Source organism: Aquila chrysaetos, chromosome 2 (assembly GCF_900496995.4).
Source record: "Aquila chrysaetos chrysaetos chromosome 2, bAquChr1.4, whole genome shotgun sequence".
Lineage (NCBI taxonomy): Eukaryota > Metazoa > Chordata > Aves > Accipitriformes > Accipitridae > Aquila > Aquila chrysaetos.
Window position 1 is genome coordinate 78756908 of NC_044005.1, and position 26492 is coordinate 78783399.

At 37.8% G+C, this 26492-nt stretch overlaps 1 protein-coding gene across 7 annotated transcripts in view; it reads right to left on the bottom strand.

Moving 5' to 3' along the window:
* Window positions 1-615: 615 nt before the first annotated feature.
* ADGRB3 (adhesion G protein-coupled receptor B3) overlaps window positions 616-26492 on the bottom strand; it is a 464705-nt gene continuing 438828 nt past the window's right edge. For 6 of the 7 annotated variants that reach the window (XM_030039041.2, XM_030039021.2, XM_030039011.2 and 3 more), the window contains 5 exons: window positions 25246-25285; window positions 22062-22705; window positions 10831-10866; window positions 3380-3484; window positions 616-1425 (listed from right to left, as the gene is read on the bottom strand). In XM_030039041.2, the coding sequence (XP_029894901.1) occupies window positions 1237-1425; window positions 3380-3484; window positions 10831-10866; window positions 22062-22705; window positions 25246-25285 (1014 nt within the window). In that variant the 3' untranslated portion in view covers window positions 616-1236. The remainder of the gene's footprint in view (window positions 1426-3379; window positions 3485-10830; window positions 10867-22061; window positions 22706-25245; window positions 25286-26492) is intronic. The other variant, XM_030039030.2, reaches the window with a different exon arrangement.

The following is a 26492-nucleotide window of genomic DNA, read 5'->3' on the forward strand; positions in this document are numbered from 1 at the left end:
ACTCCCCACCCCCCAGCTATGCTGTAGATGAGGAGAGATTTTGAGGAGAGATTTTGAAGATCTGCTTTTGTTTCTAAGTGTGGAAAGGGGGGATTTAGTCTTTCTATTCCTAATTGTTTAACTGTATTTTCAACATAAATCATGCTCTGCGCTTGATTTATAATATGAAACACACTCTTTTTTTTTTTTTTTGTCTAAAATACTTCAGAATTTTTTATCTTTAAAGTCTTTCCTGTTATACAGCAACAAGACCATGCACAAGGTGTAATTATTTGGAATCAACATTTTCTTTGGGTGCTGTGTATTGAAACTTAATGTATTTTCCGTTATTTGTCTTTCTGCAACAAGACAAAAGCTCTTATAGAACAGAACAATTGTAATAGTATTCTGACAAGTCCAATTTATATGGTACATTGTCACAAAAGAGTACCTAAGAAAAAGCAGAACGGCTTTATGAACCTACTAATATGCTGTAGAAACTCTTTGCAGGAGCTAGAACAACATACTATTAAAACTCCAAATGGATATTCAATATGTGTGTTTTTAAAGAAAACTTTATAGATATGCAAATTTAAGATAAACAAATACAGAATAAAATGCACTAAGAAACTGATATGTAGACAAAGGTTTATTTACACCATACAACATTTTAAATATTTTATACACAGCTGCAGCAGAGAAAGCTACTCTGAGCTTTCCAGAGAAAACTGCAATAATAAAGATGTGAAATATATTATTCATATAAAAGTGAGATTATTACTTTATTGCATTTAAAGCAATGAAGAATGTAGCTCAACAGACATTCATTTAATGACAAAAACTTTGCTTTTATATTATAAAGTAAAAAGTGTAGTAATGGCCAAACAGACTGTTATAAACTTTAAAAACTGCATAAATATATACATTGTGCTTCATGGTGAAGTTTTTTGAAAACTAAACCGAATGAAGCTGTTACAACATGAATCGTTGCTTGAGGTTTATCTATAAAGATTACCTTACAAATCCATTCCACGGGTACTTACAACACACGATGGTAAGAATTGTACACCTGGTTCTCCACTAGCCGCACTAGTGGGAATATACTGTACGAAAAACCACTGACATTTGGCACAGGAAGAGCCTGACATAAAGTAGTCACAATGTTCAGACAGGAGCGTCAGGATTCCCAAAGTCTCTTTATTGTCAGTGCAAGGAATTAGTTTTGTTTTTGTTTTTGTTTTGTTCAGTTTGTTTTTGTTAAACTTCTGTTTGAAAGTCACCTTCTTGCACATCTAAAGGCAAGTTCAGACACTTCTCCCATTCTGCTGGTCTGAGTTCTAAAGCATCTTTTGCCTCTGTGTCTAATACGTTTATCGTTGTATAGTGTTGGTAGTCGCCTGTGGTTTTGAAACTGTCCCACGGAGCCTTGCTCGGTGCTGAGTTCTCCTGAAGACCAAAGAAAGAAGAATTAAAACCAAGGATGAAAGAACGCGTTCTCCAGTTACAAGGCCGATCGCTAACGTGCTCTCATGAGCCGCGGAAGCCAGGGAGGGGAAACGGCTTTGCAGGGAGCCAGGCTGGCGGGTGTTCAGCACCGCTGCGACGCTTTCTCTGCGAACGATCGACACTTTGGCAGGCTCCTCACCTGAGCTGCCAGCTAAGCCCTTTCTTTCACGAGAACCCGCGTACGTGAGGAATGGCCGAGTGATCCAGTACCAACAGCCAGCTTTTTAGTAGCGGCTGTGTGGAAAAGTGGGAGAAGAGAAGGGAAGGTAATTGAGAAGAGCTTGCCGCCTGAAATATGGAGCGGTTTGCAACAGAGATTGCCAGCTGGATTTTAAATCGGGGCAGGTGCGTGACAGAACCGCGGAAACCTAGTCCTTGAAAATGCTGTGAGAGCCACCTTGCTTTACAGGCTGACGAGCTAATGTCTATTAGGATTAACGGGCTGAAAGCTGGTTATTTTCTACCAAATGAATTTTTTTTTAATGCGAAGTTTTATAGGGTAAAAGACATTATGGACTAAGACCAATTCAATTAGTAATTTCTGCTGTAACATGTTGGGTGGGGCTTAGTTGCCAAAACCTAACGTTTTTTGCACCGTTTTAGATGCCTTTGGATTTTCTGCCTGATCTCCAACTACCTTTCGTGAGAGGTGCAGGTCTCCTTTGAGTCCTGTGTCACCACTGTCTGTACCGTGCTGTAGACTAAGACACCTGAGGCTGTCTAAAATAGCCTGAGGTGCCTATATTTAGGTACCTGGATCACTCTCTGACTGTCCTACAGAAAAACCATTCCTCTAGGCAGCTTTTATTAGCAGACCTTTCAAAAACATAGAGCCGATATGAAACAGAGTAAAAACAACTCTTCCACTGAGATTCCCTTTGAGATTTGGAATTAATTCAAGCTTTACACGGACAGCAAATCTCAAATAGGGAGGCGAATGCAAACTTTACATGTCAGCAAATCTCAGAGGGGAGTGAGCGAGAACTGGGTGCAAAATAACACATATCACAGCTAAAGGTTCATCAAAGAATCAGGGCCAAATTTCTGCTGGATTAAGGTGATGTAAATGATGTAAATCCATTGGCCTCACATCTGCTTAATACCTCTTCTTCATGTCTGAGAGCAGCTCTTCTGAAAAAGTTATAGAATACAATGATTCTAGCTCAGTTCCATTTAATATACAATTTTCACATTATAAAATTATATAAAAAATTATTACTAATCATAATATTACTGCTAACAAATATGTCACACTAAATTAGCTGTTTTAATTAGGCAGAATCAACTATTTCCTTGCTCTCATTATCAGATGTAGTCAGGGTGTTATGCATGTGTGTATGAGTGTGTGTGTATAAATTTGAATGATGATGATAGCAGAGTCAACTCAGGATGATTTAATTTTTGCTTTTCCCATGGTAAATATTTATAAACCTATTATGAAAAAGACACGGCATTACAGAGACCCTGTGTGCTTTCCAGACCGTCTCGCGTCTAGGTGAATCTGGCTGGACTTGTTTGTAGTAACTAATGTAATATCTGCTTGCCTAGCTAGAGGAAAAGCCCTATTGGCCAAATTACATTAGTGAGCTGCTTTCTCTGTATAAGTCCTTTAGACTTGGGAGACACATACAGATCTGAAATCTGTTCCCTGCAGTCCAATTACTTGTCATCTATAATGATGTCAGTGAGTCAGTTATGGTCTAGTTGTAAAACCTAATGTGTCTCATCATAGGTTAGATTACTGAAAATATCTTTTGTTCTAATTTCAGAGGCTATCTAAAGGTAGTGCAGAGCAAGGTCTTCTCGGGAAATAACACTGAATTCAAAGGACTCTTGTTTCATTGTTGTTGTTAAGGATCCATCATATTTTAAATATCTAAGAAGGAAAACTTACCATACTGCCTGATTTTGGTACATCCCGAAATCTGTCCAGCGTCTGAAATTTCTGATTTAACTCTTGAAACAATTCCATGTGCCTCTTTCTTGTATGCATGACCTTCTGCAAAATGGAACATAATTGCTTATATTTATAATTGAATTTGTTTTTTTTTTTAAAGAGAAGCATTATTTTCCCCAACATAATAAAGTAAATTGAATTTGTCAGGGCCATCTTTTCCCTGTAGACTTGACCAATGGAAGTGAATTGCACCGAGCCTTGCCTCTGCTCTGTTTAATGTTCTTCCTGTGTAGAAGAGACTGTTTTTACCCCACATTTATTGAGTTGCTGAAATCAAGGGACACTGTTTTTGTGCTAGCCTAGAAGTATTTTGAAAGTGATGGCAGTTTCTCAGAAGGGTATTTCTTTTGCACACTAGGAATATTTTCTAGAATTTCTCTTTTCTGCAGAAAACAGAAAATTAACATGGATGCTAATATTTTAATTTCTGTAGGAATGCAACAGCAGTTTGTAATGGTCCGTATAGGAATAACTTTTATGAGAACACTGAACTCAGAAATCCTGGCCCCAAATGGAAAAGCCTCAAACGTTATGCCTTTCTAATTAGACATCTTCTTGTCATTCAGATCATCATAAAATGCAGCTGAAATGGCATTCTTATTAAGAAAAGTAGGCACAGTTTCTCAATTTTACTTGCTTTCTTTTGTCACGGACTGGGCAATGGGAAACCGCCCTCCCTCCAGCCCATGCGCAGGGCACTCTTCCACAAAACCGAATTAAGTGGCACTCCTGTGCAAGAGGCGGGGACCCCCGACAGCCCCCACAGTTGGAGGAGCCCTCGGCCACGTATCCGCCTCGGCAGCTCCACGGAGGGTGAAGCCTGTTTTCAAGCCTAGACTGTCAAGCCCACCAACGGAGTTGTTTCCAGACAAGTTCACGCTCAGCTATGGGTTCAGACCGACCTCTGGAGCAAAGCCGAAGGCCGCTTACCGTTCAACCGCTCCCACGGTTCTGTGGCCCGGGTGAACAGGGGACGGGAGGGACTGAGGATGCTTCACCTCAGTCCAACAGCAGATGGGCTCAGCTTGGCTTTTCTTAAGCTTTTGTAACTGCTTGAACCTGAGTTACAGCCAGGGCAGCAGCCAGTAACGTTGACAGAGAAGATGCGGGACACCAGCCTCTACGCGTGTCCACTAACTGTCAAGCCTGATTTTCCCTGGCGTTGTAGGTGACAAACCCTGCAAACTTACCTACGCGGTGCCTGAGTGTGACCCTTCCCAGCAAGTAACGCTTCTGCCAAGTCTGGGTTAGCCCCTTTTAAAACAGAGTGGCAGCAGCTGACCCTCAAATAATGCTTTACCAGTACCAATTTTAACTTTATCTTTCATTTGCATTCTGTGTTTATAATTTTCACGAAAGGTGACTGCTCTCTTGGCCATGCATTTCTACCGCTATGCTGTAATAACCGTATTATCCTTAATATAGCTACGCCGTAGCTTGAGAACTTGTTTCACTTCTGAGAACAGGAAATTGGCAACATTATTCACAAAAGAGACATGAGATACAGCAAGCAATTAAAGACCTATTAACTTAACAGGAGTTGCAGGGTGAATAAAGGAAACAATTTTGCAGGATTTGGTGAGGAACTCCTCGCAAAACATAATTTAACTAGAGATAGCTGATCTAAGGTTATGGGGGAGTTTCACTTAACTGACTTCCTAGGGATTCTTTTAAGCTGTTGCTGTTATGGTAGACAGGGATATGTAGCAAATTTCCTATACATAGAATTTAAGAAAGAAAGGTTCTGCCGCAAAGATTATTATTGGCTGAAATAAGGAGACATGCTGAAGGGAATAAAACAGATTTGGTGGGTTAAAATACTGACTCTAAAAGCAAGAAATAGCATATGATTGTGAAACAAGTATCTCCAGTTGGAAACTTTTTAATAGAAGGTTAGGAATATAGAGAATGCTACTTTCTGATATTTTTCTGAATCGTGTACCCAGAAACTCGTTAAATAGCAAATATGAATAATGCAAATGTCTTACATAGTTCATTACATTATTCCTGAGGAGAAGCAGGTAGGAGGAGAAATTAAACACTTACAGTGGGAAGTCTGCCAGAAAAAAAGGCTTTAAATTTTATTCTTAATAGCAGAATGACTGGTATGCACATGTACCTATGGCTCTTTTGGTTGCTTAGTGTTTTCCTGGCTTCCTTTCCATAATTCCTACCCACTGACACCTGCCCCTCCCTACTACTTATAAAGAACAATCTGAACCGAAGGTGCCATAACTTAATTTTCTTTAACTCTTCCTTTCTAGACTTCTTTTAAATTCCTTGTTAGAAAGCACCATCTTCTCTCCTTTCTAGAAAATGTGCTCTGTTGGGTAACTCTTTCTCTTTTATGAGAAAATAACCCACAAAGTATTTGTGGGGGTTTAATCTGTTTTCTCTGTTAAATGCGCGATGTGGAAAACACAGCTTTAGCAATCTTGGAAATACATAAGTTTTATCAATGCAGAGCTGGAGATCTTGACCGATATATACTAAGGTGATTGTAGTAGCATCAGGACCTGAACCGGATGGAAAAGGAGCTCCTCATGCTGCCCTGGGGATTTGCCCATTGATGTCGCGTCGCATCCCCTCCAGAAGCACCCGAGTAAGCCACCGTCTTCTTGTGGTCTTTCCTTCAGGTTCCACAACTCCTGTGCCCCACACCCCAAAGGGGGTCAGGCTGAACCGACAGCCCTTCCACATTTCTACCCCACTCACAAGTGACGTCAAGTGTGTGTTTTGAAAAGACTAAGCCTTACTCTAATGAGCACCTATGCTCAGAAGAGGATTCAGAGTGTGGATGGCTATCATCGAGATGGGAGGGACTTCAAACATAATTCTGTACCCAGCTCCCTTTTTTATTTATGACAGGGCTTTAGCTGAACTCTAGTTCAAGCACAAGTATTCTCATGAAGATTTGTGGTCAATCTTATGAATAATAATACTAATACTAATACTAATACTACTACTACTAATAATGTAATTCAGTTTGCCTTGCAGATTTTCTATATTGTCACAGGTTAAAATGTTCTCTCTCAAATATTGTACAAAATAGCTAAGAGTGAAAAGAACAGATGGGGGAATGCCTTCCCAGCCCTATAACGGAAACATGCTGTGTTTTCAAGATGTTATAGGTACGATCAGTTGCCAAACTTAGGAACGGGAAAGGATTTTTCCCTGCAGTCATATTTTTTTCACCTTTGCCTTCGAGACATGTCTTCAGGTTAGTAAGAGAACTATTTAAAACTTTTGTAATGTTGTTATAATGAATAGCTGTTGCAGATGAAATTCTGGACGAATGCAGCTCCAGCAATTAATGATCAATTTAGCATTATTGCTGGTGTGAGTCTACTGCTCTGTGGACAGAAAACAAGACCTTCTGGTATTCACACTTATCTCATGTATCCTTGCTCTCCTTCATGGGTGGAGCACAAAAAGAGCCAGAGATGACTCGAATCCAGGGGAGCAGGGTAATAAGGCACTTTTCTGAATTATATTTGCCATAAATGTTATTACCAGAGCAGATCCAATGAATGCCTCATAGAAACAGGAGAGTGGGGTGGACGGCTGGGGAAATCCAGGAGTCGGACCCTCTCACAGAATTTAAAGGTAATTGTGATCTTGAATCCTAAAATGCATGTCAATAATACTGTTTAACTTCTGTATGTTTTTCTAAGTGTCAGCGCACACCTATTACAAAGTCCTCCTGGGAATTTCCACAGCATCTGTATTTCTGTTCAACATAATTAGAATGAATTTTATTTGATCTGACAGCTGAGTATTAGTGGTGAGCCTTCATGAAAAAGCTACCTGTCCAGCTGTAGGGAAAACCAGAACATAATGACTGGGGTTGGAGGGCACTTAGCTGGGGTTACCACAGCCAGCAGCAGCAAGGATCCCAAACGCCCAGATCTATAATTTTCGTCATGTTTTGGATACTGGACTGCATGAATGAGTCTAAACTAATCCTTGGTAATAGCAAGAAAAGACCTGGAAAGCGGTTGCATGTTGACTGCTCATTTTAGCAAACTTCAAATTTCAACTAGACTAGTCAGTGTTTTGCAAAATCTAATAGTGGACAGTATATTATGTAGCAGAAATACTTTCTGCCTACAGACTTAATGCAGTACATTACAGTCTATCTTCTTTTTTCTATATAAAGGGATAACTTAAGAATGTAATGGTAACCTATTTAAAAAGGGAAAACAAGATACAGGTGGCCCAGTTCTTGAGAGCCTCCTCTCTAACCAACTTAAGATTTATGATAAGGGCTGGCCAGTTTGGATGTCATCTTTTTCTCTCTCCCTTTCCTTCGACAGGAGACATAAGTTTTCTATAACACTAACCAGCAGAGTCACAGGAATTTTATTATTTGTAGTCCATTGCAAAGGCCCTTAAAACTAAACCTGTGTTTCTACATATATTGGAGATAACAGGGACAGAGGGTATTTTATGGTGTTGAGTACAGTCATAGTCTGCCTGTGTTCACACCACATAGCAGCTGGCTTTGCGTTTCACCTGTGGCCCTCAGAATAAAATTGCTTTTTTTGTGTTTCTTTGTTTTTACTTCAAATTGTCTATATTAAGGTGAGTGTTGCATTGCAGCCCACTAGCACAGTGTATATATATATACATATATATATATATATTTTTTTTTTTTTTTTTTTTTTTAAAACTATGAAACTGTGAGTCCACAATAGTAAGTCAGACATGTCCAAGACCATTCTCTGGCACCATCTAGCATGGAATGTTCTCCATGAATGCTACTAAATTCTCTTAGTGTCCAAAACAAGAAGTCTACAACCAAATTGCCTACTGTGAATGGTACCTAGGTTGCACTGGTTCACTAAGGACATTTCAGGAACTGTTTGGAGGGACAAGTGTGCTCCAGACTAAAATAGTGAAGGTCTTTCTAAAAAATCATCCATATAAAAACTGGCATTTTGGCACCCAGGAATATTCCCCCAAATGTCTAATTTAGTAAGATAGGCATAGCCTGAGGGTTTGTCTCGTATGGCTATAGAGAGACATGTGTGAGAGGTTGAGGGTGTAGAGGCTGCTGGGAGAGTCTTAAAAGGAAAAGGATGGAAGGAGCCAAGCTTGACACAGTCTTGTCCATACTGCGTATTTAGCATTTGCTCTCCTCAGAACCACATCCATAGCATTTGTTATCCTCAGAACTGTGGAAGGACGTGGTCTCAGAGACTGCCAGCTGGCACTGGTCGCAGGCAAAACAGAGAAAGTGTTAAACATTTAAGTAGTACGGCCAATCACTCGAGCTCGACCTCACCTCCAGGCTCTGTTCTATTTTGCAGTCAAGCTGCTTTGAGGTATCAGAATAGCAGCGTTTTGGCCACACAACACTATCTCAATTCCCTTCATCAGGATGCCTTGCTGAGCGAAGGAATCTGGGTGGCTATTTGAACGTTTTATGGCTTTTTCATTTTGCTTTACCTCAGACAGACAACCATGCTATGTGTAAGAACACAGGAAAGCCCACAGGCTTAATCAGAGGAACCATAAAACAGGGAGGTGAGATGGGGTTAGTCTGAGTCAGTACTTCTAAAACACAGCAGCAACTGGCGCAGTATGGTGGCCACTCTCACTTCCTCGGCAGTCACTCGCAATGGCCCCATCATTCCCTTTTTACAAACAAATATATTTTCCTGCATTATAATCATACTTCTAAAAATATTAGGCCACGGAGCAACATGCTGCAAACACGACAAGAATAAGGTGTAAGCATCTTAAATAAACGATGTGAGTCAAAAGAAAATATGTAATGGGAGGCCTGGTTCTTGAGAGCAGAATGTATCCCTCATCGTTGGTGTTTGTTTGGTGTTGGATTATGCTCTCCTGAGTAATAGGAAGAATGTTTTAGTATCTGTTACCACAGAGAATGTTCTCATTGTGAACAGCATGATATTCCTACCCTGCAATAAAGAACAGTAAAATTCAGAATTCTTTATATCACTATAATTATAAAACTTCTGTTCATATTGCTTGAATTTAATTTTAGAATTGCTTGCTCATCAGAATTTTGTTGTTGATTCATATTTTTCTTCTTCCTTTCTATGCATTTATCCTAAAGCATATTTAGCGTAATCTTTTCATTTTATTTTCCTTAAACGTACTGTGTGAATCTTTGGTGCCTTATTTGAGATGTTTTGTGATGGCTTAAGGTAGCTATAGTCTCTGGGGGAAAATGACATAAGAGATTAAGGCCTGATGTTAAACTACCAAGAAACCACAATCAGACCTAAAAGGTCAGCCTTTCAGCAAAAGCAGGTCACCAAAGCAAACCCTCCTCTCGTTGCAAGGCTTCTGTGACCACTGCTATTTTTGCTGCATTTTGCTGGTTCTGCCTCTTTTCTATGGACTAGAATCTGAACTCTGAAAGTGCATGTGCTGTGCTTACAGCCCAAATAATAATAAAAAATGTTTTTGTTTGCACATGCAAACAGACAGGGTAATTTTTAACGTTGTGGTTGATATATACTGATCACTGGATGTTAAAGTTTAGCCCTAGATCTGTAGGTTCTGTGCAAATATTATGATTGTTCAACTTCTCTGGAGACGCACATAATGATTTATATCAAACTATTAATATGCATGAACAGACAACGTATGCAAAACCCCCAAATCCATACATTATTAACAACCCCTTGAAAACTAACTACTGTATTGCTTCCGGTAGAGAGCAGAGAAAAAAAACTCAAATAAACAAAACTGTAAGAAACTTAATCACACTGACTGAGATAGAACAAAATAGTCATTAAGTAACACAACCCAACCTTCTTACTCAACAGGGTCTAAGTCTGAAATTGTGGATAGCCTTACGTAAACCTTATGTGAACTTGATTTTTTTATATAGCATGTGATCCATAAGCTTTGACAACTGCAGCACTTCATCGTTCAAAATTTGACACATTCATAATCGCTATTTGGATGTGAAACTCATATGCCAGTAAATTAGTATTGAAGAAAGAGAGATTGAACAAATGATTGAGAATCTCTTGAACAAAGCAACCTTCTGCAACGACGTGGCCTGTCCTACAGAAGCGTCACACTTTTTCAATAGATAGATAGCCAGCAAAACAAAACAAAGCAAAAAGAAACCACAACCCAGATGAAAATGAAGAGGCAGAGAATTTAAAAACTGAAACCATGATGGTTAATATTGCAATATGACAGTTGGATCTCAGAATATTTTACAAACAAGTTGCACCAAAGTAGTTTTAATGAATTGCTCATCATGTTCTGTACAATACCAATTGAACAACCCTATGACATCTACTGTGTCAGAAGGCTCAAATCTGCTAAAATTAACACTGCACATTTACTTTTAGGAAAATACTTTTAATAATCAGGAATAATTCAGTGAAACTTACTTCAAAGTCAAGGTCCGAATAACGTGATTTTCTTCTCTATTAAGCAGTAAAAAAGAAAGAAAAAAGAGGTTGTATTAACAAGGGGACTATTCACCAAATCATATTAATGAGTCTAAATAACATTCTTGTTTTCCTATCTGATATATATTAGGTATTCTGTAAGAGGTTGTAGACTTTATCTTGATAATTTAAGATTAATGCATGACTTTTTGCATACAGTGTATTAGACCAGTATCGTATTCTTTTCTCTGAAATAAACTAGACTGCATTTCACCAGGATGCATACTGTGCATGTTATTTGCATGCAATTGAACCTGTTGGTGCATAAAATATCTCTATTTCTATACTTTCTGTGGTGTTTGCAAATTATCATCATATTTATACTTTTTACACAGCTATAAATATGTATCTACAATTTAGATTTTTATAGGTATACAGAAATTGATTCTTTCCTACATCAGGCTTACATTGGTACAACTCCATTGATTTTAATGGAATAAATGATAGCAAAATCAAGCCGAAGCCATCCACGCTTTCCATAGCTTCAGCTTGTTTGTTTGCAATGACAATCTGGATGGAGCAAGCAATGATTTTGGTTTATACTTATGACAAATCTGATTCAAAGCATCTGATATAAAGAAGAATGATTTAATAGTGAAGTAATCACTTGTATATAACACAACAGAATATGATTGCTTAGACATATCGCAAATAATTTAGCACAGAATTTTTTACAGATTCTAAAAGAAAGCAATTGTAAAGTCAAATTATATCTGAAAGAAGCAGAAATATTATAAAGAAGAGATAAAAATATCTTTTTTCTCCTAAGGTTGGAAACTGAATGGCTTGCAATAGACTAAAGAGATGCGGAAAGAAGAAGCTAGGCTGGAAGAGCTGAAAAGAGTGCAAAGAACATGCAAATGGAAGAAAAGATACATTTCCCTTCAGGAAGGAGAGTTAAAGAAAGGGAAAAGTCGTGTCGTGCCCCCCCCCCCCCCCCCAAAAAAAAAAAAAAAAAAGGCTTGCTGCTACAATTTAACCCTAATTTTTGTGGTAGGATAGGATGGCTTTAAGTCATGGTAAATGAACCTTTTCAAATTGCACCTCATTTCTGCAGTAAGATACAAATCAAACTCATTAAGGCAAGATGAATAATGTTACAAAGTTCATTAGACTTTGATTTTATTTGGTTTAACAAACATGCAGGTTTTAGTAAACTGCTTTGTTTTCTTGCAAATGAAAGGAATAATTTTACAAGTCTTTCAGTTGTAGAAAGCGGAAAATGTTTGGTCTCTGAGCCCTTGATAATACCACTTTGTGACGTGTTGTCTGGTTTTGTAGTAAAATTTTGATGCTCCAATCCACAATAATATGAAGAATATCACTGTAGCAGTGTCGACACACTGATGCCTAAAGAGCTGGGAGAGGCAGTATAAAAGAACAGTCTATAACACAATTAAAGCAACCCACAACAACAAGCTTTGGAGAAGCTACCTTTAATTAGCAAGGCTTGATTTAACCTAGCACACTTTAAAGAGAGTATTTAAAAATAAACAATTCTGCAAAAATAAGTACTGTGAAAACATGGAAACAACAAAGGTCTTGGAGGTAAGAAAAATGTGAGGACGTTATGCCCAAATTCTTAAAGCAGCTAAGTTCTTACTTCTCACTCATATCAGGAGGGCCACGGTACAAGTGTACCTTTGACATCATAGGCCTTCATCATTCCACAGTAAATCAGCACCTGAAAAAAATCTACATATTTCTAATGAGGAAGGATCTATTTTTAAGGTGCAATTAGAGCACATCTACCACTGTAAAGGCCCAGTGGTTACAAAAGAAGAAACATGTACAGCAGATAATGAGGTAAAGTTTACAGCAGTAGCTTTGAAAAATGCTTGAAAAAGATATTTTTAAGCTACAGTTCAGTAATAAACCTGATAGCATTGAATCATCTGACTGAGAACCCGAAGTGAAAACATGGAAAATTTAGGAAGAAATGGGTAGTTTGCTAGATACTGTGATTTATAAAATTGGAGCGTTTGTATTTTGCCTTAAGTCTGCTTGACCACAGTGAAAATATTCCTGGCATAGCTGGATTATTAGGTTTTGCAGCCAGACAACTCTATCAGTGTTTACCTGGTAAAAAGACATATCTAACAGACTGCAACATATTTAACTGTGCTATTGTCAGAAAGAGGTAACTATTGCAATTTTGCTGTTAGATCACAGCAGTTATGACCAAACAGGTCATACCGCAGGTTTATCTCAGTGAGGATTTTTCTAGGACTCAAGAACAATCTGTCACAAACACATTTATTTTAAACTTTTATAGTAAAGAACATCTGTTCTGTATGTAATTGCCACAGGTCCGAAAAACAACAGTGAAGTTCTCTGAATTTCTGAAAAATAAAAGATGCTGGTGATGAATGTGATCCTGCACCACCGGAAGTCATCTGCAATACTGCCACCGACACCGCTAGGTACGCGATCAGGTCCTCCTGGCTGCTACATCATTGCCTCCAAATGACTGCAGTGTTATTTTCTGAGAGAGGGAACGTATTCAGAAGCATGAAGTCATTGGGAATCTGAATTTATGAGGATGTAAGTTTCCCTTTGGTCCCAACTGGAAGTTGTCATTTTACTAAGTCTTTGTCCTAGTTTCTGTATGATATACAACAAGCTTAAAACGTGCAAATCAACACTTTAATTGTGATTGTATATATACTTTTTTTCTTAAATCAAGTTTACTTGTGTCTCTTTTGGCTGAGAAAAATGGGGTTTTCCACACATACCTAAATGCATTCAGAAATCAACCATCTGGCTCATCCCTAAAATTTAAATCAGTGAAAGCCAGCAGCCTAGTGGAGTAGGGGGAAAAAAAATCTCTGGCATCAAATGAGCTGCTGGACTGATCACACCAGTATGTTTCTTTTACCCACCTGCAAAACTGAGAATGATTTTAGCCGACACAAAAATTAGGCTGGAAGCTGGTGTTTTTTTCAAGGATCAGTTGGAAATCCACTTGAGTATTAATGTTAGTAGAATATAAATAACAAATGACTGTAAAAGATAATATCTACAGTTTGCCTCATTTAGTATTTTGTATTTGACCAGGTTCGGTGGTGATGCTTCAGGAACGATATAGAGAAGGGCAAGTATAAAGTGGTATTTCTGCTGCAATAGCCTCCCTAGTTCTTCAGTGGTTTAGGAATTTCCTTGGGATGCACTTACTCTGTTGATCTTAATAACACTTGCTTACATTATTCCATTAGTCTAATCATGGTTTATAATTATTTCTAATTCTGACGTCCAAAATGTGCTGAGGTAATGAAGTCCACAGTTTAAACATGCATAGCACGACAAAGAAAATCACGTTGTTTATCCCTTTGCCATTTCATTTGATGCTCCTGTTTTTTGTATTATAGGAAATATGAATAATCATTCCCCATTTACTACTCAGTCATCTGTTTTCCAAGCTGAAAAGCCCTAATGCTGGAGACCTGCAAGTATAACGAATAAAGGGACTGCCTAAAAAACCTGCAGACCTAATTGTTTAGTGTCAGGGAGTTAGCTGGGATAATTCTGAAAAAGCTGAGGCGTATGGGTAAGTAGTGAACTGCAATGCATGCACAGTTACAAATGCTACAAAAGAAAAAGGTCGAGGCTCCATTTAAGCGGACAAGGATGTGAATAGCCTTCCTGAACAACTCCAGTGAGTTGCATTGGTGCTCTAAACTGACCGAAGCCAAATCATGGCTGTTAACGGGGGAAATTTCAGATGAGAGCAGCAAAAAGTACTTTTAAAGAGTTAATTACACTGGCTCAAGGGGAAAAGATAAAAGAGTGATACAGCTTGTTTAAATGTTGGCTCTGGAAGAGGCAAACACAGAAGCTTGTTTAGAAACCTTAGAAGGTTATAAACACTGGTAAAGCTGGTGTGAGAAAAAAATCTGAAAAGTTGTAATTCATCAAAAATAGAAAAAAAGAGGAAATTTCAGACATGCTTTCAGGAGTAAAGGAAGTTTATGTAACTATGAAATAATCTGCTAAGGGGAACAGTGGAAGCCCTTCACTCTGGTCTTGAAAGTGAAGTTTGACTACATATTAAAGAAATATGCTGTAGACAATGTTCGTGCATCGATAGAAGAGATGACCTGACAAGATTTTTTTTCCATCTCTGATTTCTACAGCTTTTTGATCTTAATTGATGAAATCCATTCTACACCAAAAAAACCCCTCCACCTTTCATGCCAGGACCAAAGTGAAACTCTGTGAAAAGAGGTCTGCAATAGTAATTTATTTTAAATCAATTTTACTTTGTACTAATCACGTATAGCTTCTCTGTGTAATTCCAGAGCAACTTTAAACTCTGCTCACTGAAGGACAAAAATAGAATACTGAAGAATAATTTCCATACACCAGCATGCACTAATCCGCTGGCACCAGGAAAGAGCTGCTCTCACTAAATGACTAATAAAATCCCTCTCCATCTCTGTAAAACGACAAATGCCTGGTTTTCTCCTTATTCTAGTCTGCATTACACCACTACCTGATTAATTACATGAGATACTCCTGAAGATATATTGCATTATGCAAAGTATAATTGAAACCAGAGATACCATATTATAGTGAGGGCTATAACCATGCTTCCATTTATATAAAGCCTTATTATCAGCAGTTTATAATTCACCCTGAGATTAGATTTGACATACAAGATCTTAGCCTGGGGAGGATTTTTTCCCCTGAAAAAAAATAAAGGAAAATCTTTTTTGGCCCTCAGAGATATAGAAGTAGAATGTGGATAGACAGTTTTGATTTAAAATGCCTTTTGTGTGTATATAACTGAAAAAAACCCCTTGGTTTCTGAATAGAAGATTATGCTGGCTATTAGTTCATAACATGAGCTAGACATAAAGCAAGTAAATTTTCATGAAAAAGTGGATTAGCTCTTTAATGTGGGAATTGTAAGTCTTTAAAAGATGCTAGCAAATTTAGCACATCAACAGACGGCACAAATGTAACTTCAGAGATCTCAATTTTAAACTATTCTGGCAAATTATTCTGGTTTGCTGCTCCTTTTTTAACAGGGTAACCTGCATACGTATTTATCAACAAAACCCACTTGTTTTGTGTTTCTGAAGGCTTTGAGGGAAAACAAAGCATTTCTTAAATGGACAAGCAATTGAAAATATGTTTCTTAAGGTTCATATATAGTTAAGATAGCTGCTTATAATATAAAGTCTGAAATATATGCTACACTTCATAATACTAAAATTTTGGTTCTTTACATCTTCAGTTATTAGAATCAGCTCTGCCTGATTCTACCCCCGCTCCTGTACGGTAACCTGAAAATAAGCTGCGACAATTTCTGAAGTCAGAGGAATCTGAGACCTACTCATTCAAGCGAAAGAAAAAGAGGGTTCTTATAGGGCTAGACTTCATTTCACTGAGAGTCACAAAATTGGCAAGAACTGTCTCTACAGCTTATTGAAGAATGAAATGAGGAATGGGAGGGAGAGAAATCTGAGATACAGAAGGCTTGAAAATAAATGCAATGTGGAAACATGATAAAGAGGAAATTCCTGTGGTGCTCGTCTCTCTATTTTTGTTCTCTCTCTCCCCTTCTCATATCATAAATCAAAATGACTTCACGCCATTTTGCTTTTGTTCTACCTGATGCTCTGGTACTTTATTGACAAGATTGACTGTTTTAACTGCGTATTTCTTCTCTCCTTTCCTGTTCTTTTTTTTATTTTAGACCTTGCTCCTTCCCTGATGCTTTTATTTCATTCTTCCTAACACTTTCATTTTAAGCTGCTTCTCCATTTCTGCCGTCTTTCTTTTCCTTTTTTTGGCATGCCTGTCTGTCTTTTCTCTCCTCTTTATCTATAACTTTACTTTTCCTTTGCCCTTCACTATGTTTAACGTATCCCTTTATTTTCTCAGCTGTAACTTCTTCCCAAAGTCCCACATCAGCGATTTGGCCAAGGAGCTCTGGAGTTGACTTTCTTTGAATGTATTAGGAGCTCTCATAAATGAATACTGAAGGATTATTTTGCTCACACAGTCAACTTCCCATCTAAGGGCTCTATGTCCTTCTCCACATAAAGATCTCATAGCAGAAACTGAGACAGAAAAATAAAGAAAGAAGATAAGAGACTGGAAAGAGAATTTCAGTCCTTTACATGGCAGTTTGGGAAGTCCTTTCCTTCCTGTTCTTATAAAGCCAGTACTTTTTTTTCCCTTTAATAAATGTTTCTATTGCCTGTCTTCGCATGCCATTCCTCTTCTAATAGTTAAAAGTCTTTGTCTCCTTTCAGCTCTTTCCCATTTCTGCTCACACTACGCTAACCATAGTCCCCTTGAAAGAACCCGTCATTCTTCTTCCACAAAGGTAATGATGCAAGTCTCCTCGCATAGTCAGGCAGCAGGTATCTACTCCCTCTTGCATTTTTTTTGCACAATAAAAAGAAAGGAATTTCTTATGCTGGAGATATGTTATACAGATCAGCTTCTTCCTCTGCATTTAAACCTCCTAAACTTTCCTTGCATCTGAGTGGCTGGGAATGCACTGCTTCACTTCAAAGTAATTTCATTTCAACGAGCTCACCACTCCGAGTGTACATTTTCAAAACAAAAACCATTCCAAAAGAGTGTATCGAGAGTGCTTTCTTCATTAAAATCAAACCACTTTGAACTGAAGGAGCACACTCCAAGCCACTTTGATGCCAAGGTAGCAAAGCCAGTTTTAATCCATGCATATAAGGGATGTGCAGGAGATTAGCCAGATGTTCAATTACTCCTCCTAAGAAACTCCATGATGTACTAATATGCCTGCCTGTGCCTATAATCGCATGAATACTGTTGGGTACACACCAAATAATAAAATAAAAAAATCACTGGCACATTGGGAATCTGCAGATCCTTAAATTTATACTTGTTTGGGCAATACTTGTATGTAAATATTATGGCATTCTCAGACAATCTTTTGAAAGCTGAAATTATTCCATATATAATAAAGCATTTGATTGTTCCCAGTGAAACATTTTCTTGAAGAAAAAAATATGCACGTATAAAATCTAGAAGAAAGTTTGTGACACACTGTAGGATTCATCTGACTAAATCTGGGACATCGACATTTTTTGTTTATGTCTGAACTACTCATTCTGGCTTCCTCTATGGCACCTGAAGAGAGACACCTGCACTGAGGGCATGTGATTTACTTCACCCTGGAGCACACGTCTAAAAGTGGCCTAAAAGTGCCTATTTCCCTCCATTGGCTCTAAAGGGGAGCCGAATGTCAAAAGCTCTTTTTCCATATCAGAAGGGGAATGCCTACATTTAGATAGCTAATGGCAGGGGTGATGGATCCTCCCTGCAGAGTTAAAAGTCGGGATATACGTTCTCGTGCTGATACTATAGTTGTGTTCCAGAAACGAATACAAAGTCTAAATAAAAGAGAATGTGAAAAAGATGACATTTCAGCCTTCGCTTTTAAAAGCTTTGGGTTTTTTGGCTATGTGTTTATCTCTATATACACTTTTTAATTATTTGAATAGACATATTGTTCTAAGGACCAATCATCTCTTGGAATGTGCAAAATACAGAAAATAATTGGTTTAATGAACTTAGGAGGGTAAAGATGTTACTCAAAAGCTAAATTTTCCAAACATACCTAATTCTTTGAATGATAATGCATATATGTCTGCAGACTGGTTCCCTGAAACACAATATGCTAGTGTTTCACTAGTAGAGATGGAAATGAATTTTAAAAGAAATTATTTTATTTTACAATGTGAAAAAATGTGGAGTTTTTATTTTCCAAAGTGTCCTCTACTTCTGCTGGTTCGGTTTTATGGCCACAAAGACTAGCATCTACCATAAAATGAATGAACAAATAAGAACTATAGTATGTATGTCAATATATTGTATTTTACTGGGTGTCCAGTTGCAAACAGTTACACCTGCAATATTTTTGTGGCTAGAGGTGTTTGTAGGTTCATAATTACACTTCTGAAATCAGAAGGTGGGTTGGATCTTGGCTGAAAATGCATCACATGACATCTTAATGTGTTCTGGTAAGATGATAAATTGTCTAACCGCTGCATAAGCTATTCCCATTATTATGTTCTTAATAATTACTGACCTTAAATTTAAAAAAAAAAAAAGGAAGAATTGTGTTTACACAGGTCACAACTGCCTAAGTGCATTTTACTTACATGGTAGTTGATAATTAGTGTATAATTACATGATAAAAATGATAGTAGTATGCTAATTCCAGAGAAAGTACCTGGAAACATAAAGTGGAAAACAGTGGAGGAACCCAACTCTCTGTACTATGCAGAAGACACAAAAGGAGTCTTGGTTGGGACACCTCTGTTTTTTCAGAGACGTGAAAGGGGAGCTGCCCCTCTCTATAGAGCAGAAATCCATGTGCTTTTATGTAGGACTTCGGGTGGGAGAACAGTATGAGTTGACAGGAGAAGGAGTCATGCTCTGTCTGGTAAAACATGGACAGAAAGATCTTGAATGTCCTGCTGCAGGTTTTGCTCCTCCATTGTGCCTGACAAAGCCTTGTCTTTTGAAAGGCCTTGAAATCTTCTAAAATTATATGGTACTAAGCATGAAAAATATTTTGAAAAAAATCCCTTGCCCTCCCTTCTTTATTTTGTTTGTGGCAGCAGTAAAAGTTAATCCAGCTGGTCAGTTCTAGCCAATAGCATTTTGGAGCTTTACCTCAACCCTTTCTTCTTACATACTGTGTACATAAAACCACAATCACATTCTTTATCTGGCAGGATCTGCTTATCAGGATCTGCTTGAGACTGATTTTCTTCTCTGTACATTTTTTTTTCATGTTCCTATCTTCAATTCATTGCAGTACATCCGTATCAAAAGGTGAAATAATGCTATATAATCAAGTAGTGTTGAGAACCACAAAGGCAGACACAAAAGCCAAAAGAATTCCTTTTATTTCTGATCTGCCCTAATATCTGGTTTTTTTCCTAATACATGGAATTATGCTGCGTTTGGTTAGGTTTAATAATGTAACTGTTTACAGCTTGCTGGACAAAAATACAGCTGTCTAAACCTAATATGTTTACCAAGTTAGAAGAGACTGAATATGTCCTACCATATTTTATTATATTTTACTACATTTTCTACTACATACTTAGTAGTCTCTTCTAAGCATAAAAAATATATACAGAATGGTGATTCAGATTTGGTACCTAAATCCCATCTGAGAGGTAAGCTTAAAATTTGATCCAAATACAGTTAAAAAAATGAACCCTAAAGGAGCAGTACATTATACTCGTAGATTTTCAGGCACGTTTTCCAAAGTGGCCTCAGGAATTGGAACTCTGTGTAAGATGAAATAATTATTGTCTGAATTTTTACAACTTAACTAAGATCTCATTTTTTTTAGGTCTCCTAGATGGCCTTTATCAGCAATGAAAAGAAACAGGCCTCACTGGAGAGCGATTTAGACCTCAGCTGGAGTGGATGGTATGGTGGCAGGTATGTCTATTTTCTCAAAGAATTATGAACCTTCCCTAGATATCTCACCCATATGTCTAATCTTAATCAGGCTGGGTTGGAGTCTCTATATCTGACCAAAAGTATCTGAAAGATGGTATTGTAAATAGGTAGGAGAGGATGCTACTGGAAGGTGACTTTAGCTATCCTGCTTCCGCAGTCGCATTAAATTGGAGAACTCCTGTGCACCACCTAAGATCTATTAACCAATGTACCCGACCTGAGGGCAGTAACACTTCTTTAATGATGCAAACTTGCTTTGAAAGATCCTGTCTGTCTGAGCACTGAGTGGGCAAGGACTTGCCCTACCTTTTAGAAATGATTTTGAAAGTTTGTCTCAAGATTATACATATTCACTTTAACAACAAAACATGGGTACTATTTGATTACTTGCAAAGCCCCACACTTAATTTTTCAATTATTTTTTTCAGTTAAATTACGTCTTGTAAAAAATTATGGTAGTACACACACAATATAAACAGCAGGGGAAATGTTTCACTTTCAAAGCTTGTAAAGGCATCTCTTGAAAAGAATCTAAGTTCTGTTCTTCTGCACAAACTCTCCAGTCGATACACTTCGACTGAAACTTCAACTCCATTTTAGAAGAAATAGCCACAAGTATTCCCTATTCTATGAAATATCGGCTACAGTTCTGTGTCTAACACTAGAAAAATAAGGTAAAGTTACTGCTTCCCTACACAGACGGGTCCAAGCATTGTAGAGTAATAGCTAATGGCTTCAAGTTTACACATACAGTAGAATTTTCTTCCATTTGTAACTTCTTTCAGAGAATGAGTAAGTACCATATTTTTCTCATATGTCTTTTTTTCCCCCACCAAATGCTACATTTCATAATGTTTGAAATGCTGGTGAAATGTATTTCCAATTCTTTAGGAGGCCCCACTATGAAATCAAGTCCACCTCACTGGTGGTTTTGCCTAAGTAAAGGCTCAATAGGAATAGTAGTATTTGACACTTAGGTCTTAAGAAATGGTGCAAAGAGCTTCCATTTTGTAATGTTTAAAACTCACAGACAGATTGTAGTAGCGAGCTGAATCCCTTTTAAAGGCTTTTCAGTTCACTTTTGCAATCTGACTGGAATCTAGGATACTCCACATGCAGTCCACTTGTACCTTGCACACATCAGTTGTACTAATGCCTGCACACACATGCAAGCATGCAAATGTGTATAGAAAATAAATCAGTAAATGGTGAATTATTGGGTGGACGACTCCAAGATTTACACTAGTGAGAGCAGAATCAGACCTATCATATCCGAGACAGATATGCTTGTCAGCAATAAAATGGCAAATATTTTCAACTGCATGTGCTTGCAGGTAGGGTCCACGATTATCATTTGTATCTTGCAGGAATAGTTTTTCTTCTCATAGCAAGACAGTATTTTCCAGTGGACTTTACCTGGTAGGTCACAAAATCCTTTGCAGTTGTGTGGAATGTTAAATCTCCAGAACTATACAGTTTCATACAGACTGCCTCTGAAAATTTAATCTTGTTTTCAAGGTATAAAGACTTCTGATAATAAAAGAAATATGAACAGCAGTGTATGATCCCAAACAATAATTTATACTGAATCAAAACATTAGCTTCACCCCTTAGACACAAGACACAATTTATTGTCTTATCATATAATTAGAACAACAGAGCATGCAATTTGTTTATGCACCACTGACCTCTAAAGAGCTCATTGATATTGTGGATCCGGTTTCACTTCTTGATAATCCTGCATTGTCATCCAGCTCCGAGGCAATGAAATTCTTCACTGCTGTGCGGGGCTCAAATGGTAAATTCTGCATATGTTCTTGGGTGGGAAGATGCTGGTCTAAATTGATATTAAATTGGTCCATTACAGAGGGATTCATATTGAATTCTGGATTAACTTTGTAGTGCAACAGCCTTTCATGAGGCAACGTATCCATGCCTATATTCATTTTGCTCTCATCTTTCAGTGATGGCTGGGGATTTACTGAGCCCCGGGGCATGACTATATAGTCGCTTTCTATCATCCGTTCTTGAGGATGGACTATGTCCATATCTGCACCTCTCAAATTATCATCAGTGCATAAATACACAGTCCTCCGCAACTCGCTGTTGTCTTTTTTCAAGCACTGATTGGCCAGTTCACTCATACTCATAGGCATGTGGAGACCTGTTGGTTGCTGGATGATGACTTTGGAGATGATATTTCCAGGCAAGGTGGAATAGCTCATTCCTTCAGGGTTTGGTCCCTTCTCCTCCTCTTCATCGTTTAGTGAAATTCTAGAAAGTGTTCCCGTTATAGTAGCTGCTCTGCAAGGTCCAATGTCTTTATGCAGAACTGTGGGTCAGAGAACAGAATTCTTACAACATGAAACCATGTCTGCCTAACACTGCTTTTTCTTCTGGCTTTATTTAGCAGCACTCCTTTTACCCGTGCATCTTCTTAACTCTTTTTCTATCCATTTAATAAATTTTATTCTAGAAATATTGTTTTGGGAAGGTTTGGGGTTTTTTTGTTTTTAAATCAATATCTCTTAATCTACCATGTATAACTGACACAGATCTCTGACTGAGCCTCAGTCATTTATATACATTAAAAACACTCCTTCATTTATTCCTACTGCCTCACATAGATCTTAGGTGACCTACAGCTTAAGCAAAAGCCTTCCATGTGGAACGCGATTCAGGGTTTTCCAAAAAATACGCTATGACACCTGTACTGCCATTATTAACTCCACATAACCTCCTGGAAAATGTCAAACAGATTGTAAAGCAGAATCATTTTGTCAATCCATTGTAATGACCTACCATAACATTATAACTGTGAACATGTGTTCCCGAGCTCCTAAATGTTCCTTTTCACTGACTTTTTTAAACTCTTCTGTGTTAAATTATTTTTTAAATAAAAGTGACAAAAAAGTAACCACTTTGGGAAGAAATTCCATTGGTATCAGAAAGACATACTTTGCTGCATCTGACAAGGTTATAAAGAATATAAACATGTCTCATAAAACAGTCATAATCCACTTCTGGTGTAGGCCTAGGCTTTCCTGGTCAAACTTGTAGCAACATCCAGCAATTTTTTGTTGGGCTAAGCTCCACAAGTAAAAGTTAGTAATCCTGTCATAGAATACAAAATTTCCAGGAGCACTGAAGGATGCATTCAGAAGCAAAGCACCTATTCGGTCACAATTATTGCTCTTAAAATATAAGTCTATAATTCAACAATTAAGAAAGAAAAAGGATAGATAGTAAGAAAAAAAATATTAAAGTAACCAACTACTGGGCTTATTCCAGCTGGGTGCAAGGATTTTCTTGTCCCATTTGAAAACATTTTAATTCACACCAGTGCTAGTTTGTGCAGTAAAATCCAGCTCATGGGCTGAGACAGTAAGACAACTTGAAGTATCTCAGGTGTTAGATTTACATCCCTTTTGGTAGCCTGAGGGCTCTGATGACCCAGATCCCCCGGTACCTGTCAGTTCACTGCCGTGTTCCATAGCACGCAGCTCACAAGGCAGCCCACTCTCCCACCTCACGCAAAACTGCCTCTCATTTTTCCATTATGAAAAGAACAATTTGCCTCTCAACACCATGCACAAATACCCCACTTCAGTGTGGCTGCTTCATCGTTTCCAGTCACGCTGAAGATACTTTAACCAGTGACCTATTGTTAAAGCTTTCATGAAAAGAAACTGAGTTGAAATGTTTAAAAGCCTGTTCATGACTGTATTCAAAGTCCATCCCCTTAAGGATGCCCCGGACAAGGCTGTCCGTACTGCAGAGCTGTGTCGGCAAAGGTAAGAAGTAGGAGCTACATGGACCAATGCTGGACTTCTGTCCCCATTAGATGGTGACAGACATGCGTTTGTGTTACCGTGTGCTATCCTGCTCCCTTCAAAAATACCTGTGCATATTAAAACTAATCCATATGGAAGAATTATTACCATGTTGCCAGAAACTGAACTGGCAGCTTTTTAAAGGTGGGTGACTGGAAATTCAAACTTTACCTTAACGAGGTCAGCCTTCTTGGCTTCCCATATAGCCAGGGAAGAGAGGCAGCGACCTCCACGTGGGTGATGCAGAGCAGCCGAGTCAGGCTTCTGCCCTGACAGGACACCCTCTCTCTTTCTTTCTCTCCTCACTGAAGACAGAGGGTGTCTAGGCAGGATTGCCTCCCTACGTAAAACTCTCCTTTGGGAGTATCTCCTAGAGTTAAAAATGTCTGTAGGGTTTAAAAGGCCATTTATTTTACACTCTGCTTTATTTAAGCAAGGTTGGCAAATAAACTGCTTAAAATGTGTTATTTTTAATATACAGAAACAGGCATAGCTGGCTCGTTAAAGATCACATTACTGAAATTTCTTAAAACCCCCAATTTGTTCCATAAAGTGGAATCAAATTTCATTTCCCTGATACCATCTTGCTTAAGCTACTGTTGGTTTCACATAGAGCCCTCAAAAATTTACCCTCTTTAAAACTAAACTAATTGATGCATCCTTCATATAAATGGCTTTTAAGATACACCATGTTAATGTTGTTTTTTTTTTTCTTTTTTGGTAGCAAAATGACTGTCTCACATTTGCTTGTGTACCAGGGCAAGGAAAATTTTGTGAGTAAGACTGATCTTCTTTCCCAAACCATTTCCCTTCTAATGGGCAATCATACCTTTGGCTGCTTCCCAACTGCTGAATTCTAGTAAAAGGCTTTTGTAAGAAAATGAAATAAATGTATTCGTACAGTGGCATCACTTTTTTGTTTACATTTATAAATATGTGTTGTAAACAATTAAACCCTGATATTTTTCTGGTTTTCACTTCACAAGGAACTAGTACAAGACTTCTTTTTGTTGGCTAAGTACTCTCTCAATGTTCTTACCTGACCGACAAGCAATGTCCACGTCCTTTTCAAAATCAGTCTGTAACAAGAAACAACGAAACGGGACAACCATTATTAATTGAAAACTAAACCACAATACCTTTTTGCCAACTAGCGCTTCCAAAATGTCCTACTTACAGAGTCATAGTCTCTTAAAAGTGGTTTCTTGTTGCTGAGAAGGTGAAGTGTATTGTTTTACAACAGCAGAGCTTTACAAAGTTTCCTAAAGTATAACTGGGTGGTTTTCAAAGTATGCTGCCTGACCAGAAAAAATAAAATAAAATAGGTGGAAGTAGAGTATATAATTTTAATAAAACGATACAGTGTATAGTTTTTTAATGTATATGGAAGAGTAACTTCTACATCTCATGGAAGGATCATCTTTAAGGAAGCTTTTCATAGTAATTTTATAAACAGAAGTATGGAAAATAGCCTGCAATACAAATTACTGTGAATAAGTGTAATCCAATTAGTCCACCCTGTCTGAAACTTCATTATTTGTTATGAAATGGTTATTTGTTATATAGCAGTCTGTCCATCCTTGCTACTGATGTAATCACATAAAGTTTGCACTCCCTGAAAACAACTATTATTAATTTCATTGGGTAAAACCGAATGGTAAGAGCTAAGAATGAATTTTAACAGCTGAAAATCCAAGCACACTTTTCACAGCTAAGCAAAACTATTTATCCTGTTACAGAATTCAAGTAATTTTCAGTTATGTTTTTATTTCCACAAAAAGTTTATTACATGAAAAATGTTTAATAAAACTGACCTCCTTCTTGCTTGTGAAGTCCAAACATTGGATTCTTTTTTGATTCACCACTTTTTGAAGGGCACCTGCTTGCTGAGCCTTGCAATTTTTTTTTAGGGCCTTATCCTGTCCCCATTAGAGTCAATGACAAACTGTCATTGAAAGTGAAGGGACCAATATTTTGTCTTACTATGCTGCCTAACAGTATTAGTAAATCCAAATTGGCATACTAAGCCATTCACTATCTATCTCCTTAATTCAAGCCACTAAATAGATCCCCCCTCTAGAATCTCTAGCACTTTCTCCTTGTCTGAATTAGTTTGAGAGGAATATTTTTCAAGGGCTCATGAAAGGAAGAATCTCAAATGTATCAGTGCTCTTTACAACAGTAGGAAAAGTAATGATATATTATTAGATTACTTTCTCATTTTCTTATGTAAGAATCTTTTGTCATAAAGAACGCTGGTGGAAGATACTAATTCACTGTGCTCTA